This window comes from Mustela lutreola, chromosome 15, assembly GCF_030435805.1.
Source record: "Mustela lutreola isolate mMusLut2 chromosome 15, mMusLut2.pri, whole genome shotgun sequence".
In the NCBI taxonomy this organism is placed as follows: domain Eukaryota; kingdom Metazoa; phylum Chordata; class Mammalia; order Carnivora; family Mustelidae; genus Mustela; species Mustela lutreola.
In genome coordinates this window covers 48,080,049-48,094,619 of record NC_081304.1, presented here as the reverse complement: position 1 = coordinate 48,094,619, position 14,571 = coordinate 48,080,049, and the positions used below count along the sequence as shown (strand labels likewise).

The window sequence follows — 14,571 nt, the reverse complement described above, 5'->3', positions numbered from 1 at the left end:
TTGTCCTCTGCAGGAAGAACGCCTCAGGCGGGGTGATGACCTCAGATTACAGATGGCCCTAGAAGAAAGCCGAAGAGACACGGTTAAGGTTCCCAAAAAGAAGGAGGTAAGCGCCTCATCCGAGAGGTCAGTGTGGGAGCCAGTCCCACAGTGGTTGCCCAGCGTCCAAGCCCAACCCACAGGGCAGGACGCCTTCTGTATACCCCTCCGTGATGAGCACGAGTGAGGGGAGGACGTGACTGAAAACACCCCCGTCTGTGCCGTTCCTCCAGAGGCTCTCCCGAGACCAGCCGGAGAGAAGGTGGGCGCTGGCAAGGGGCCTCTGTGGACTGGGGCCTCAGTTTCCTCCCCTGTACACCAGCGAGTGGTAGCCTTGTGGTCAGGTGACTGTTACAGGAGCCGAGTGTCTGGTGCTTTGGAACAGAGTCCTGGCACAGGGAAAGGCTCAGTAGTGCTGGGCTTCGCGGCCGTCATTAGCCTTACCCTGCACCAGGCTGCCCGCATGGGGCCTAAGGCAACCAGGACATGATTCTGCTCCCACAAGCTCCTCTGGTCACAAGACAGGCTCTCCCCAACCCCCATCACCGTGCCTGGGTTCTGGTAGTCTCCCATATCAGGGTGCCACAGGGTCCCTGACAGCAGCTCTGGTGGCTGTGGGAGCTGGAGGGCAAGGCAGGCCCTGGGAGAGGGGGCCTGGATAATGGCTGGCTGCAGGGGACACCCAGGTGGGTGGGTGGGGACAGCATTTTGGAGGGATGCTGCAGCCTGGTGCAAAGCCTGTGTTATCCTGGAAAATCCTGGGGCTCGATGTGGGTGGAGCCTCGGCTGTAGTGGGGAAGTGGGTGGAGCCTGGGCTGGGGTGAGGAAGTGGGTGGAGCCTGGGCTGGAGTGGGAAGTGGGTCCTTGGTGTGGTGGGCCAGGTGGGGCAGGAGATGGGAGGACATGGGGGCCTGCTCAGTTTCCTCTTGGCCCCGCCCAGAGGGCTTCTAGTCCCAAGAGGGATGGTATTTACTGCTAATGGCTAACTCATAGATATTTGCTGTTAACTGTAGCAAAGTAAAACCTGTCCCCTCTCTTTGTCTCAAAAGCATGGCTCCCACCCACAGCAGACTACTCTGTTGGATTTAATGGACGCCCTCCCCACCTCAGGCCCTGCTGCCCAGAAAGCAGAGCCTTGGGGCCGGTCAGCCTCAGCTAACCAGACAAACCCTTGGGGCGGGCCGGCGGCCCCAGCCAGCACTTCAGACCCCTGGCCACCGTTCGGTAAATACCCTCCTCATTTGTGTCCCCTGCCTGCCTGCTAGAGGTGTGAAGGGCCTTGGGGCCGAGCTTCCTGCTCTCTCACCCGGTAGAGGTGGGAGTGGGGTAGGTCTTTGGTGATGGGTGCCCAGGCTTCTCCAGTCCCCCTCTCAGGTGTTACCGGACTGTAACACCCAGTCCTGTCCTCCTGATGACTGTGGTACAGTGCTCTCCTGTTTTGAATGGTTTTCTGCTTCGGTAGAGGGAAAGCTGACTTCCTCTCTGCTTCCCACACACATCAGAAATGCTTTGGCCCTCTTCTGGGACATGTGTCCAGTCTCTTGGCCTCAGAATTGCACCCAGCACCCCAGGTAAAGAAGCTGTAAGACACAGCATGAAACATCTCAATCAGGTTACTGTAATTAGCGGAAATTTGGATGTGAGTACTGTGATCACTAATGAAAAGATACATTTGCTATCATTCTGCTTGCTTGTTACTTAAAGTAACAGTAAGTCCGTTTACTAGGATAAATGGATTGTTTTAAAGTTCCGTTTAATGCCACATGTAAGAGAATCTGTGGGAGAATATTTGCATCATGAGTGTGACACAATCAGTATAATCTGGGTAGAAATCTTGGGCATGGGGTTTCGTGATCGTTGGACGCAGGGCTTGGCCTGCGGGCTTGGTGGTGGCTTCCAACCCAGCCTGCTGCTCTGGGAGGTTCCCTCTGGGTGCTCCAAGCCCTGCCAGCCTCAGCTGATCTGTTTAGGAACTTGCATTTGTATATTTTGTGGCAACTTGCCTGTATCTCTTTGGGGTCTCTGTTTCCCCAAACTGGAACCATCTTCCGTATTCAGCTCGGTTCCCTGGATGTTTGCCGAAGTGTGCCAAATGCCAGGCTCTGTCGTGCTATCTAGGGACCCACACACAAACAGGTAATGGTCTTGCCTCAAGGTCTTGGGTGGGTGTGGGCAAGGTGGGTATACCAGCATCCTGGGATGGGACTTAGTTCAGGAGGCTGGCGAGCATGTGGCAAGGGTGTCCCCAGTGGAGGGCTGGCCTTGTGAGAGCCGAAGAGCATGCAGTGGTTTGGTGGGTGTGAGACATGCCATGGGGAGCAGGGGCGTGGGGTCAGGGCTCTGCCTACTCGGGGCTTGGCAGTCATATCCAGAAGGCTCTGTCAGTCCCAGATGTCCTTTGGCAATGCGGTTGGCCTCGGGGACCTGGGCAGATCCCCAGACTCCATTTGGCAGCAGCCCTCTGGGCCTGGAGTCAGACTGCAGGCCAAATGGCCTACAGGTCTCACTCACTGAAAGCCAGAGTCTCATGGCGGCAGGGAGCTTGGCGGTTCATGTGGTCGGTGGCCTGTGTGCTATGTCCCTGGGGAGCTTGTGGGCTAAAGTCTTGCTTAGCCTACATGGGGATAGCAAAGGCAGCTCTGGAAATGCCCACCTGGGCCCCTTCCAGACAGTGGCTCTTGACTTTTGTACTAAATCTGAAAATAGTTCCTCTGTAAGGTGCTGGCCTCCTTGAGTTATGGGTAGGATGTTCCTCAGGAAAGATTCTTGATCCCTTTCACAGTTGTGTAATGGGTCATTACGCAGACTGCACGTTTTTCTAGCGGCCAGGAGAGAAAGCAGTCCGGGTGGAAGCCAGAGGGGAAAAGGATTGAATTGTGCTGAGTCAGTGGCTGATGGGAGGTGGTTGGCGTGGGGCCTGGGGGTGGGGTGGGGGACAGACTTCCACTGTCTACCTTTTTTATACTGTTCCACTTAACTTACTAAGGGTGTGTGTTACCTGGTCAAGAGAGACCAGATTTACGAGTTTTCCATGAACGAGGTGGTTCTTCCCTTCCTTTGGCTGGTGGACGGTACTGTGTGCCTCGGAGCTGGGTGTCTTGATTGAGCCAGAGACTGGCCTCACGGGGAGTCTTCTGGTGGGCAGAGTGGGGCCACCTCTCGCTGTTGGGGTTCTCACACCGCTGCACGCAGCTGGCGCCCAGTGGCAGCTATCCCTCACCTAGGGGTGCTGTGTCTGTGGGTGGACAGTGCGGTAGTTCGTAGCCATTCATGGTACCGGGCAGCCCTCACTGCTGATTCCGGGATGTTTCCATCACTCCGTCCCCACTGAGCAGTCACTCCTTGTTGCCTCTCTGTCTGTCCTGTGGTAGCTACTGGTTTCTGTCTCTCGAACTGTTCTGGATATTTCAGACACGTAATGAAGTCGGACCAGATATGGCCTTTGTTTCTTTCACTTAGCATAACGTTTTCAGAGTTCATCTGTGTAGTAGCGTGTGTCCCTCTGTTGTTCCCTTTTTTGGCTGAATGATACTCCGTTTTATAGACAGACCACGTTGTGTTTAACCGTTTAACAGCTGATGGACTTCAGGGTTGTTTCCACTTTTTGGCTACTGTGAATCCAATTCTTTTTTTTTTTTTTTTTTTTTTTTAAGATTTTATTTATTTATTTGACAGAGAGAAATCACAAGCAGGCAGAGAGGCAGGCAGAGAGAGAGAGAGGAGGAAGCAGGCTCCCCGCTGAGCAGAGAGCCCGATGTGGGACTCGATCCCAGGACCCTGAGATCATGACCTGAGCCGAAGGCAGCGGCCCAACCCACTGAGCCACCCAGGCGCCCCTGTGAATCCAATTCTTTAAAGAGAAGATTGAAACCTAAATTTTTGAAATCTATTTTTAAATGGTCACAATGAATTTTAAAAATTGAGAATATGGTTGGGGAATATATCCATGGGGGTGGGGGTCAGCGTGGTTTAGACACAGCTAGTTTGGCATCTGTTGTCTCCTGCCCAGCCCAGGGCCCTCTCCTTGGTTCTGACACACTTTGCATTTTAACCAAGGACCTGGGGAGGAAACGGGACGCCAAAGCCCAGAGAGGCCGTTCATTCCTCTGTGGCCACAGGGCAAGTCAGGGGCAGGTTCGGTGCTTATCATGCCTTCTTGGACCACAGCAGAAACCTTTTGTGGCCAAGCAGGTCCTGGAAAATCACTTCCGATTCTAGGATTGAGAGGGAACCAGTGCTGACACATAAGCTTTTTTGCTTCCTGTATTTTCTGGGCCCTTGCTTGTACGTAGTTCAGGTCATACTGTATCTACAGTTTTACAAGTAGGTAGGAGTATTTCTGTTTGCACTGTGTGATGAGCGTTAGAGGCTCCAGTGGGACAGTGCTGGGCTGGGACACTGCAGCAGCTCAGGGCTGTCCCCAGAGATGGCGGCGTTCCTGCACTCTGCTTTCTCAGCTCTGTGGGAGGGTGGGAACCGCGCCTTCTCCTCCATCCTTCACAGCAAGACATGCTGTCAGACGTACCACAAGTCGCTAGTGAAACCTGCTTGGGTGTGTTTCCTGGGCCACCCCATTGCCCGGAAACACATTCATAAATTGGAAAGATCGAGAGTCTCCGCCTGAGCCCTGATAGTTGTGCCCTCTGGATGAAAGGAACACTGTTTGGAAAGCCGCTCTTTGTAGCCAGCCCTGCCGTTTCCAGTTCTTTCCAAGTGGCACTGGGAGCTGCTCTGTCAACCAGGCCTTGGGAGGAAGTGCTGAGGACTGAGAGGAGGAGGTTGGCGCCCACCGGGTCGGCTGGGCGCTTCCTCTGCTCCAGATGCATAAGCAGCCACCTGGAGAGACAGGGGTCCGAAGCCTGGTGATTCAGAAGGCCTTGGCCGCCACGGGCCCGCTTGCTCCCCAGGCCGGGACAGAGGCCGGCTTCCGCCCCGGGGCAGCAGGTGGTGTTGCTGGTTTCTTGGTGACCCCCACCCCTCAGTTCTGTGACCCCACCATGTGATGGCCCCCCTGTGCACATGAATATTCATATGTGAGACTTCGGAGGAGCTGGGCTGGCGGGTGAGGGGCCCCGGGACACGTGCTCACTATGAATGGGCCCACAGAGGACGAGGCCGGAAGCTGCTTGATCTCTCTGCCCTGGGTTCCATCCTCCTTTGCTCTCATTCACTCGTGCTTTCAACAAGCATTTATTTATTGGGTGTGTGGCGTGGCCCGGGCCCTTTCAAGGACGTGAAGGACAGAGCACAGAAGAGCCTTGCAGCAAAGCTACTGTCCATTCATGGAGGAGAAAGACGGGGGCCCGGGTCCCGCGGCCTCACTGTCAGCAGGCGTTCACTGGGGGCCTGCTGTGTCAGCCCCCGCTGCCGCCTGCTTTCCCACAGCCCTGCTTAGCTGGGCAGTCAGCCCCCATGGGAGAGCCCACGTAGCCCACGTTCCCTGTCTCCCCCAGGTTTGAGGGGAGCGAGGTGCCACGTTGTGGTCTCCCATGACTTGTGGCTGCCGTGGAGCAGACAGCATGGTGGTCCGAACGCACGTAGGTCCCTGCCACCACCCGTGGAAGCCTGCCAAAGCTCCTCAAGCCAGCGCTGCTTATCCAGGGCCATCTGGATGACTGGCCAGGGTTTGAACCAAGGGCATCTTTCCTTCCGTGTCCAGAGCTCCCTGAGCGTGGCAGCGCCGGCGGGCTGGGGCTGCTTTCTGGGCCTTTGCAGGATTCACAGCTCTCGGCCGCACTGTGGGTTTTGTTGTTTGAGCAAGTTCTCACAGGGAAGCAGGGCCTGTGGGAAGTCACCGTAAGGCTCCCGAACAATGTTTGGGTGGCATTGCGCAGCAGTAGGGGGCTCTGGGTAGTAGCCTTGTCTGCAAGCCACCATCTCTGGGGACGGCCCCGGCCGCCGGGTGGCAGTGCCCAGCTCAGCGCAGTGCCGGCTTTGGGAGGAGGCATGAAGGTACACACAGCATCGGCGGCCTCGCAGGTCGCAGCGTTTGGGTGGGTAGAATACTTCCAGAAAGATGGCAGGACTTCGGTTCGGCACTTACTCATCTGTGTTTGTGAGCTTGGGGAATAGCTAGCGTGTTTGGAGCCCTGTTGTCTGAGAGAGGGTCTGGATACAGGCCAGAGCTGCCCTTGCACATGGCATGGCCCGCGTGCGGAGGCCAGGAGGGTAGCAGCCGAGGGCCTGGGCTGCCTGGGTTCCCGTGAGCCCTGGGTGCTTACTTGTTACCTTGGTAAATTCCTGTGTGCTGTTGAACATGTGCTTTAGGCGTCGTGCTCGGGAAGACACGGTCCCCTGGTCTACAGGACTGCCTCACCTGTCCTGCAGTCACTGGCCCCTGGGACCCCCTGTGCTGACTGCAGTGGATACATTCTTGTGTCTCTCACAGAGGCTGGACCTGAGCCTGGGCCTGGGGAATGCTGGCCAGCTGTTGCTCAGGTAGAGCAGGGTGACTCCGAGGACCTCCCATCTGGTGGGGGGCAGGGCTGGGCCCCGCTGGCCTCTGTGTCCAGCTGGCCCTCTGATGGTGGCCCCCACTTCCAAGAAGCCTTGGCCCGGCACCTGAGTGTGCAGAAACTCAGCGGCTCTCCCTTGCCCCGGCTGCCATTCTAGTCACCTGGGGAGCTTCTAAGACTCCAGACGCCCAGGCCCTGCCAGAGTATGTGTGTATGAAGGGAGGAGACGGTGTGTTGTCCTGACATCCCTGCAGAGGTTCCTGAGGATGACCACAGCTCAAAACTGCTTCTCCGGGGCCTCTGAACGGCCTGGTGAGGGACGCGCTGTCCAGTCCAAGGTGTGGGAGTGCTCTATGCACCATCAGAGGCCAGACGGCTCCCGCCTGTGGGTGTGTCTCACGCCTGATGCAGGCAGTTACCTGGAATCGTCCAGAAGACGCGATCACTGAACTCCAGTGTTCAAGGACGCCTTGCTGGAGGCGGTTTGAGCATAAGAAGTGCAAAGTCCCTCCAGCCCCGGGGTTCTCTGGTTCCCCCGACCCTTCAGGGCTTCCCTTCAGCCCCCGCTTAGCGGCTGAGAGTCTTGGGTGTGGGAGGCCCTGTTCTGAGCCCAGGGAGCGGGAGCTGAGTGGGCCAAGCAGACCCGGCCCAATTCTGTGAACTACTCCCTGGCTGGGGAGACAGAGTCCCACACGAGCAAGAGCAGGGGGTGCGGGCCATATGAGGGGCTCAGGGCTGCTGGGTGGCTGTGGCCTGAGGTCGTGTGGAGGCTGTAGGGTGGCGATCGTGCCTTCTCACAAACACACACACACACACACACACACACGCATGCGTGCACCCAATCCCTCCACATCCGCAATGGTTTGGGGAGGCAGTCCATTTAGGAAACTGCCCTGCAGACAGCTTCAGGAGAGACGGAGAACTTAATGTACTGGCTCAGAGATCATCACCAGGACCCTACCTGCTGGGCCCGGGACCTCTCCCCTCTGGCCTCAGAAGCTCCAGGTCCTGCTGCCTTGGGGCTCCCTCGTGTTCCTCCTCCCCTCCTCGTGTTCCTCCTCCCCTGTGGGGCAGCCCACAGTCCAGGGATGGGGAGGATTTCTCAGTAGCCCCTCCACCATCCGGGGTTTGGGAGTGGGGCGTTGGGAGCGGCAGACTTGGCAGGATGACGTTAGCTGGTGGAAACCCTCCCTTTTTGCCAGAGCAAGGTCATTTCCACTTGGACTGGGACTTGGGAGTAAGCGAGGGGGTAATTCTCCCAAGGAAAATCAGGGTGTCTTTCAGGAGAAATGGGGAACGGTGCTGGAAAGTGACCCTGGAGTCCCCTGACGAGGGCGAGGAGGGAAGGACAGTCGCTCTCCCACAGTGCCTGGTGGTCAGGGCTGCACAGGAATGCCTGTGAGACTCCGAGCCGTGTCCTTCCGGTGCGGGTGAGCTGGCGGGGGAGGAGGTTGTGGAATGGGTAGCCGGCGTCTCCTGACACAAGTGCGTTCAGTTGTCGCGGTTGCTGGTGAGCAAGGGGAGGCTGCAGAAGCTGTGTTAACAGCCCCGCTCTCACAGGAAGCTCGAAGCAGCCTGGCCCAGGTCTTTCTGTGGACCTAATCCCAGGGCTTCTGCACTGCATCCCAGACAGCTCTGAGCACACAGCCCATCTCCTCCCACTCCTGCTCTCTCCTGGACATAGTTTCTACTATGTTTTTTGCTCTAGTTGATCTGCAGAGCCCAGGCTCTGTGAGGCACCATGTGGGGACAGAGCAACAGCCTGCCCCACAGTGTGATTCCAGCTGCTAGGCCCTGTGTCATGCCCAGCAGAGGTGGGCCTGGGGAGAGCAGTTGCTGTCACTGTGGCTCTGTGTGTGGTTCTGAGAAGACCAGGAGGGAAAGGTCACAGCAGCTTCTTGAGGGAGGCAGCTATTTCTGGAGGCCTCCAGAGCGTTTTGGGTTTGAGGCAGCAGCAGCCCCTAGTCCTCACAGGAGTTGACAGGCTTACGTGTCCCAGGGATGGTGGGAATGAACATTGCAAGTCAGAATCTGCCTTGGCCCGTGTCCAGCTCCCAGCGTTACTGCGGTTGCAGTGACAAGTCTGGGAAGTAGCAAAGGCAGCCTGTCCTCCCCTTCCCTGTACCTCTCCCACTTGCTGTCAGCCAGAAGTCAAGGTGGCAGCTGATACAGGCTGGACAGGCCCACTCTAAAGGCACTCAGCATCTCAGGGGCCAGAAGAGAAAGCCAGCACAGCAGAACGCCTAGCAGAGGCTTCACATTTCTGAAAGTCAAGGACCGTCCTCCCCACATGTCCATCCCCTTACACGGCTGCTAGGGGTGCTAAGAGGGGCATGCCCAGGAATGGGGCTCTGGGCTATGGGTCCTCCCGCAGGCGTGGGGAGCATCCCTGGTCTTCTATGAGACTGGCAGTCACTGCCCTTCCTACCTGCCCTCTCTGAGCCTCGGAGCTCAGCCACATTGTCTCCGGTGCTACCCTCCCACCTGCAGGGGAGGGGCCCACCTGTGCCCCGAGGAGGGGGTCACAGCCCAGGGAGACTGTGAGGCACACGAGTGCTCTGAAAGAAGGCTGAATGATTCCAGGAGTTAGTGAAGGCAAGAAGAGGGAGAAAGATCGGACCTAGAGGCCTAGAGGCCACAGGCAGTGGACGTGCCCTTTGGTGCATCTGGGGAGCGGTTGGGAGGTCAGCGTGGCGGGGGAAGCAGAGGCAGAATGAGGACATCTAACACACATTCTCTTTGGAGTTCCAGAAGAGTTGAGGTTTGAAAAAAGAGTGATTGAGGGTTTTTAGGTTTGCAGCAAGGCGCTACTGCTCAGATCCAGGAAGCCTAGTGATTTGTAAGCAGGATATAATAAAAGAAGTCCCCACATGCTAAACCCACAGGGGGTGGACGGTCCATGGAAAAGGGGCGGCAAGCCCCTGAAGCCCATGGGTTGAGATCTTCAGGGGACTGGAAGAAAAACTGTGGCCTTGGATTCCCTTCCTAGTAAAATCCTCTTTCTTTCAAGAATGATGGTAAAATGCATTTTATTTTATTTTATTTTAAAAATTTTATTCATTTATTTGACAGAGATCACAAGTAGGCAGAGAGGCAGGCAGAGAGAGAGAGGAGGAAGCAGGCTCTCTGCTCAGCAGGGAGCCTGATGCGGGACTCGATCCCACGACCCTGAGATCATGACCTGAGCCGAAGGCAGCGGCTCAACCCACTGAGCCACCCAGGCGCCCGGTAAAATGCATTTTAAATCTTGAAACACCAACAAAACAACCGTGACCCTCCAGAATTGTATATTCGATGAAGGTGTTCCCTAAGAAGGAAGGTGAAACGCGACATTTCCAGGTAACAGAAATGTTCCCAGCTCCTTATTGAGTCTTGGGGGTTCTGGTTATCCTGGCTTCAGCCAGGAGGTGGCCAGGAACCCACACAGGGTCACCTCAGTAAGCAAGAGATGCTTGTAGTGCCTGGTCGCTTAAGAAATGACAGGGTTTTTGGGAATTCTGTGCCAGGAGTGGGGGTGTGCAGACCGATATGTATATTTCATAGTATTTCACCACAAGTAGTGAGAATGTAGCAATTTGGGCAGCATGGTTCATGAGGTCATGGATTTGTTTCCAGTGAGGGGAGCACACACGTTTCGAATACTGGCAAAAACTTGATCGTATGCTGCGCGTAAAGGCTAGGAGCCTCAAACCATTTCTGGAAATTGGGAGCACCCAGAGCACATTTTCTGAGCGTAATACCCTCGACAACAAAAAGAAAACTAGAAAAACTCCATACACTTGACACTTGAAAAACACTCCTGAAATCTTGACTCAAAGAAGAAATGATAATGCAAACCAAATATGTTGAGAACCAAAAATATTAAGGTAAATACACTTATTTCAGAATTCGTGGGGCGCCTGAAATGACAGTGTGAGGGGAAGTGACAGCTTTTCGGCGTTTACATTTGTAGCATTCTAAAATGCCTGCCACCCAAATAAAGTGGAAGAAATAAAACACGGATAAGAACAGAAATCCATGCATTAGAACAGACACACGATCATATCCACAAAGACAGATGTTGGTAATTTGAAAGTGTAATAAAACAGACAAATTCCCTGGCAAGATCAATTAAAAAAATATAAAGAGGGGGCGCCTGGGTGGCTCAGCTGGTTAAGGGTCTGACTCTTGATCTCAGTTCAAATCTTGATCTCTGGGTTTGAGTTAAAGCCCCACACTGGGTGTGGAGCCTTCTTAAAATAGTAAGAGGAAAAGCACAGACACTATGAGGAGTGAACCACGGGAACATAACTGCCAAGAATTCCCGTGGAGTGAGAGGCTGTTTGATCAACTCTGTTCTTACAAAACCCGAAAACTTAAAGAGGATAAATTTAGAAGGAAAACTTAGCAGAGCTGGCCAAAGAACAATAAAAAATCCCAAGGTAGGGATCGTGCTATAATCATTAAAGGCATTGAGTCAGGGCTCAAAAATCCTCCCCACCCAGCAATCCACCCAGAGGGCTTTACCTGGCAAATTCTAACACATTCAAGAAACAATTCCACCTTTATACAGACTCCTTCAGAGGGTAGGAAAGTGGGGAGTGTCCCTCCTGGTTTTATGAGATGAGCATCACCTTACCACCAAAACCAGACAGGACATACCATGTGAGAACAGACCTGCCAGGCCACCCCTAGCCATGAGTACAGACGCAAAAAGCAAAGACAATTGCAAATCCAAACTGAAAAATATACAGATGATACAGTACATGATGAGAAGCTTTGTTCACAAGGAACAGGTCCTTAGAAGACGTATACTTCACAGACCAAAAGAGAAAAATTGTGCTGTCATCTTAATAGGGCCAGAAACCAGTTGGCAGAATTCATCAGCCGTTCATGGCAAAAGTCCTAGCAAACTTGGAGTGATGAGGATTTTCCATGACCTGATAAAGGGCTTCCAGAAGGAAGAAAGCCTACAAGTGGTAAATGCAACTGTTTTAATTTAAATGGTTGAAAATGGATCCTGAAGAGTGTTTGAAACAGAGACACTGATTTTGCACACTCATACTTTACGTTGGGACTGGTGGCCCCAGCCAGCACAGTGAAGCAGGGAAAGAAAAGAAAAAGTATAAGGACTGGGGAAAATTAGACCATCATCATTTGCCAGTGATATCATCATGTACATAGGCTATCCAAAAACTCACATAACTCTGTTAGAATCAAGAGGTATAAGAATCCTTAGAATAAATGATTTGCATTAATTTTAATTATTAGGTGAGCATTTAGTAAGATTGCAGGCTGCAAGAATCAGTGTATAAAGTTAAATTTTTTCTGTATACAATAAACGAATAAAAATGAAAATTTAAAAATATACCAGTCCTGGGATGCCTTTGGCTCAGGTCATGATCCCAGGCTCCTGAGATCAAACACTGCATCAGGCTTCCTGATCAGCTGGGAGCCTGCTTCTCCTTCTGCTGCTCCCCCTTCTTTTCTGCTTGCTCTCTGAGATAAAATCTTAAGTGTGTGTGTGTGTGTGTGTGTGTGTGTATACTTAAGTCCTTAGAAATAGGCATTACAGAAGTTATGCAAATGAATCCTTTATAGAAATAAAAGATTAAAATAATATTTTCACTGACATCTTTCACTTCAAATCATTCATTTAAAGAAGGACTTAAGTGAAAGGAGAGATGTCCTGTGACTTTGGTTTTTTCGGAAGACTTGCTGTTAGAGTGACAAGAACTTACTTCAAACTGATCTGAGATTCAGTGCAATTCTAACCAAAATACCAGCAAGGTTTTTGGTTTTTTAATTTAAAAAATTTTTAAGTTTAATTAATTTATTTGACAGAAAGAAAGAGCAGCAGCAGGCAGAAGGAGAAAGAGAAGCAGGCTCTATGCTCACCAGGGAGCCCAACGTGGGGCTCGATCCCAGGACCCTGGGATCATGACCTGAGTGGAAGGCAGGTGCTTAACCAGCTGAGCCACCCAGGCTCCTGCCCCCAACCCCAAGGTTTTCTTTCCTTATTTTCTTTTTCATTTTTTTTTTAACTTGACGTGATTTTAAAATGATTATGGAAGAGCAAAGGGCTGGAAATAGCCATGTATGCCCGAGGAACAAGATCGAGGTATCAGGTACCAGATAGCTGTTTTTATTATGATAAGAATATCCATGAGGATAATCCAGAAAGCACAGGGGTGAAAACAGAGGGGTCAGTGGATCCGAAGGGAGAGCCCAGGAATGAATCTGTGAAGCCAGGACTTGTGGAGGCGGCAGTGTGTGCAGGTCAGTGGGAAAAGAGTGGTAGGACGACTCAGGGTAGGAAAGCATGAGATCAAATCTGTATTTTGTGCCATATGCAAAAATCAGTTGCTAATGGGGCAAACGCATGAATGTGCAAGGCAAACTGTAGATCTTTTTGATGTTGCTATAGAGGAAGATGGTTGAGGTGTAGGGAAACCTTTCCTAAAGGTCAGGAAAAGCACAAATTACAAAGGAAAATACTGATAGGTTGCACCCCGCTCAATTTCAGATGTCTGCTCATCAAAAGCTACTTTAATTTAAAAAAATTTAAAAAAAAATTTTTTTTAAAGATTTTATTTATTTATTTGACAGAGAGAGAGATCACAAATAGGCAGAGAAACAGACATAGAGAGAGATGAGGAGAAGCAGGCTCCCTGCTGAGCAGAGAGCCCAATGCGGGACTCGATCCCAGGCCCCTGGGATCATGACCTGAGCCGAAGGCAGAGGCTTAACCCACTGAGCCACCCAGGCTCCCCTTAAAAATTTTTAAAAGATTTTATTTATCCATTCGTCCGAGAGAGAGAGCAGGAGGGAGAGCTCAAGCAGAGGAAGGGGCAGAGGGGGAAGCAGACTTCCTGCCGAGCAAGGAGCCCATTGTGGGACTGGAGACCAACGTGGGTCTCGATCCCAGGACCCTGGGATCATGACCTGAGCCGGAGGCAGCCGCTTAACCAACTGAGCCACCCAGGTGCCCCCAAAATCTACTTTAAGGAGAGAAAAGAAAAGCCACAAATTGGGAGGTAGTTTCCTTGCTTTTGTAACCCAAGTAAAACCCTATTCTCACCTATTGATGAGAACTCTCAAATCAAGAAGAGAAAGATAAACACCCAAAGGAAGGCAGAGAAAGATTGGGATAGGTGCGAATCACAGAAGACCCACAAACAAAAATGACAAGAGGCATGGTCTCATTAAGGAACAATGAAATGCAAAACAAAACAGCCTGGTGACCTTGCACTCCCGCCAGATTGTAACGTGTCAGAAAGTGAGCAGGAAGCTTTACTGAGGTTAGGGGCCAGTCGCTGGAGTGCCAGGACTTGTGTGCACACAACGTAAGGCACGACCGCGCAGAGGGGACGGAGCCTCACTGGTACGAGTGCACAGGACAGGAGAAGAAAGAACAGCACCACCAAAGCAAAACCAAGCCAGTACCTTCAGCAGACTGACCAGCTGTGGTTCCTCCCCGCCCGACCCCCGCTAGACTGGAAGGTTCTAGAGCAGGAAAAGGGAACAGGTTTCAGCTGCATGTCAACACAGCTGAAATCTCCCATATCAAGTGCGTTGTGAGCAAAGCCGGTCACACAGAATGTGTGCAGTGTTTCCATTTGTGTAAAGTGAAAAAAGTGGCACAGCTGATCAGTAGTGTCTCAAGGTGCCTCTGCAGGGTAGAACCAGAGGAAAGATTAAGGCGGGGGCTAACACAAAGGAAAGATTGGGCTGACAGGTGTCATGAAGCGGGGAGGCCCTTCTGCTCCTTGAGAGGTGGTGGTGACCTTTAAACACTGGCTGTGACTTTCCTCAAAGAAAGGCGAGGCATGCCTGGGGCGCGTATGCACTTAGCCTGAGTAAGGCCTTCATCTACATGTGACAGATGAAAGGTACGCACAGCTGGATGGACACCGCCTGTGCTCACGTGTCCCTGTTATACTCTCTTAAAAAAAGGCCAGTCATGACCCCATAAACTGGTTGGTCACTCACTGGCTGAAAACACTGGCTATGCATGTAGGCGTTTGTTTACTGTTCCTCACACCGTCCTCATCTGTTTTATTTGCCCTCTATCAAAAGCAGAAACCACTCAAAGCAG

General features: G+C 52.5%; 1 protein-coding gene across 5 annotated transcripts in view; it reads left to right on the top strand.

The window, feature by feature from the left end:
- Nucleotides 1-14,571, top strand: part of EPN2 (epsin 2) — an 82,231-nt gene that overhangs the window by 59,639 nt on the left and 8,021 nt on the right. For 2 of the 5 annotated variants that reach the window (XM_059149985.1, XM_059149989.1), the window contains 4 exons: nt 14-106; nt 1,089-1,263; nt 1,542-1,610; nt 2,098-2,175. In XM_059149985.1, the coding sequence (XP_059005968.1) occupies nt 14-106; nt 1,089-1,263; nt 1,542-1,610; nt 2,098-2,175 (415 nt within the window). The remainder of the gene's footprint in view (nt 1-13; nt 107-1,088; nt 1,264-1,541; nt 1,611-2,097; nt 2,176-14,571) is intronic. The other 3 variants (XM_059149990.1, XM_059149988.1, XM_059149987.1) reach the window with 2 other exon arrangements.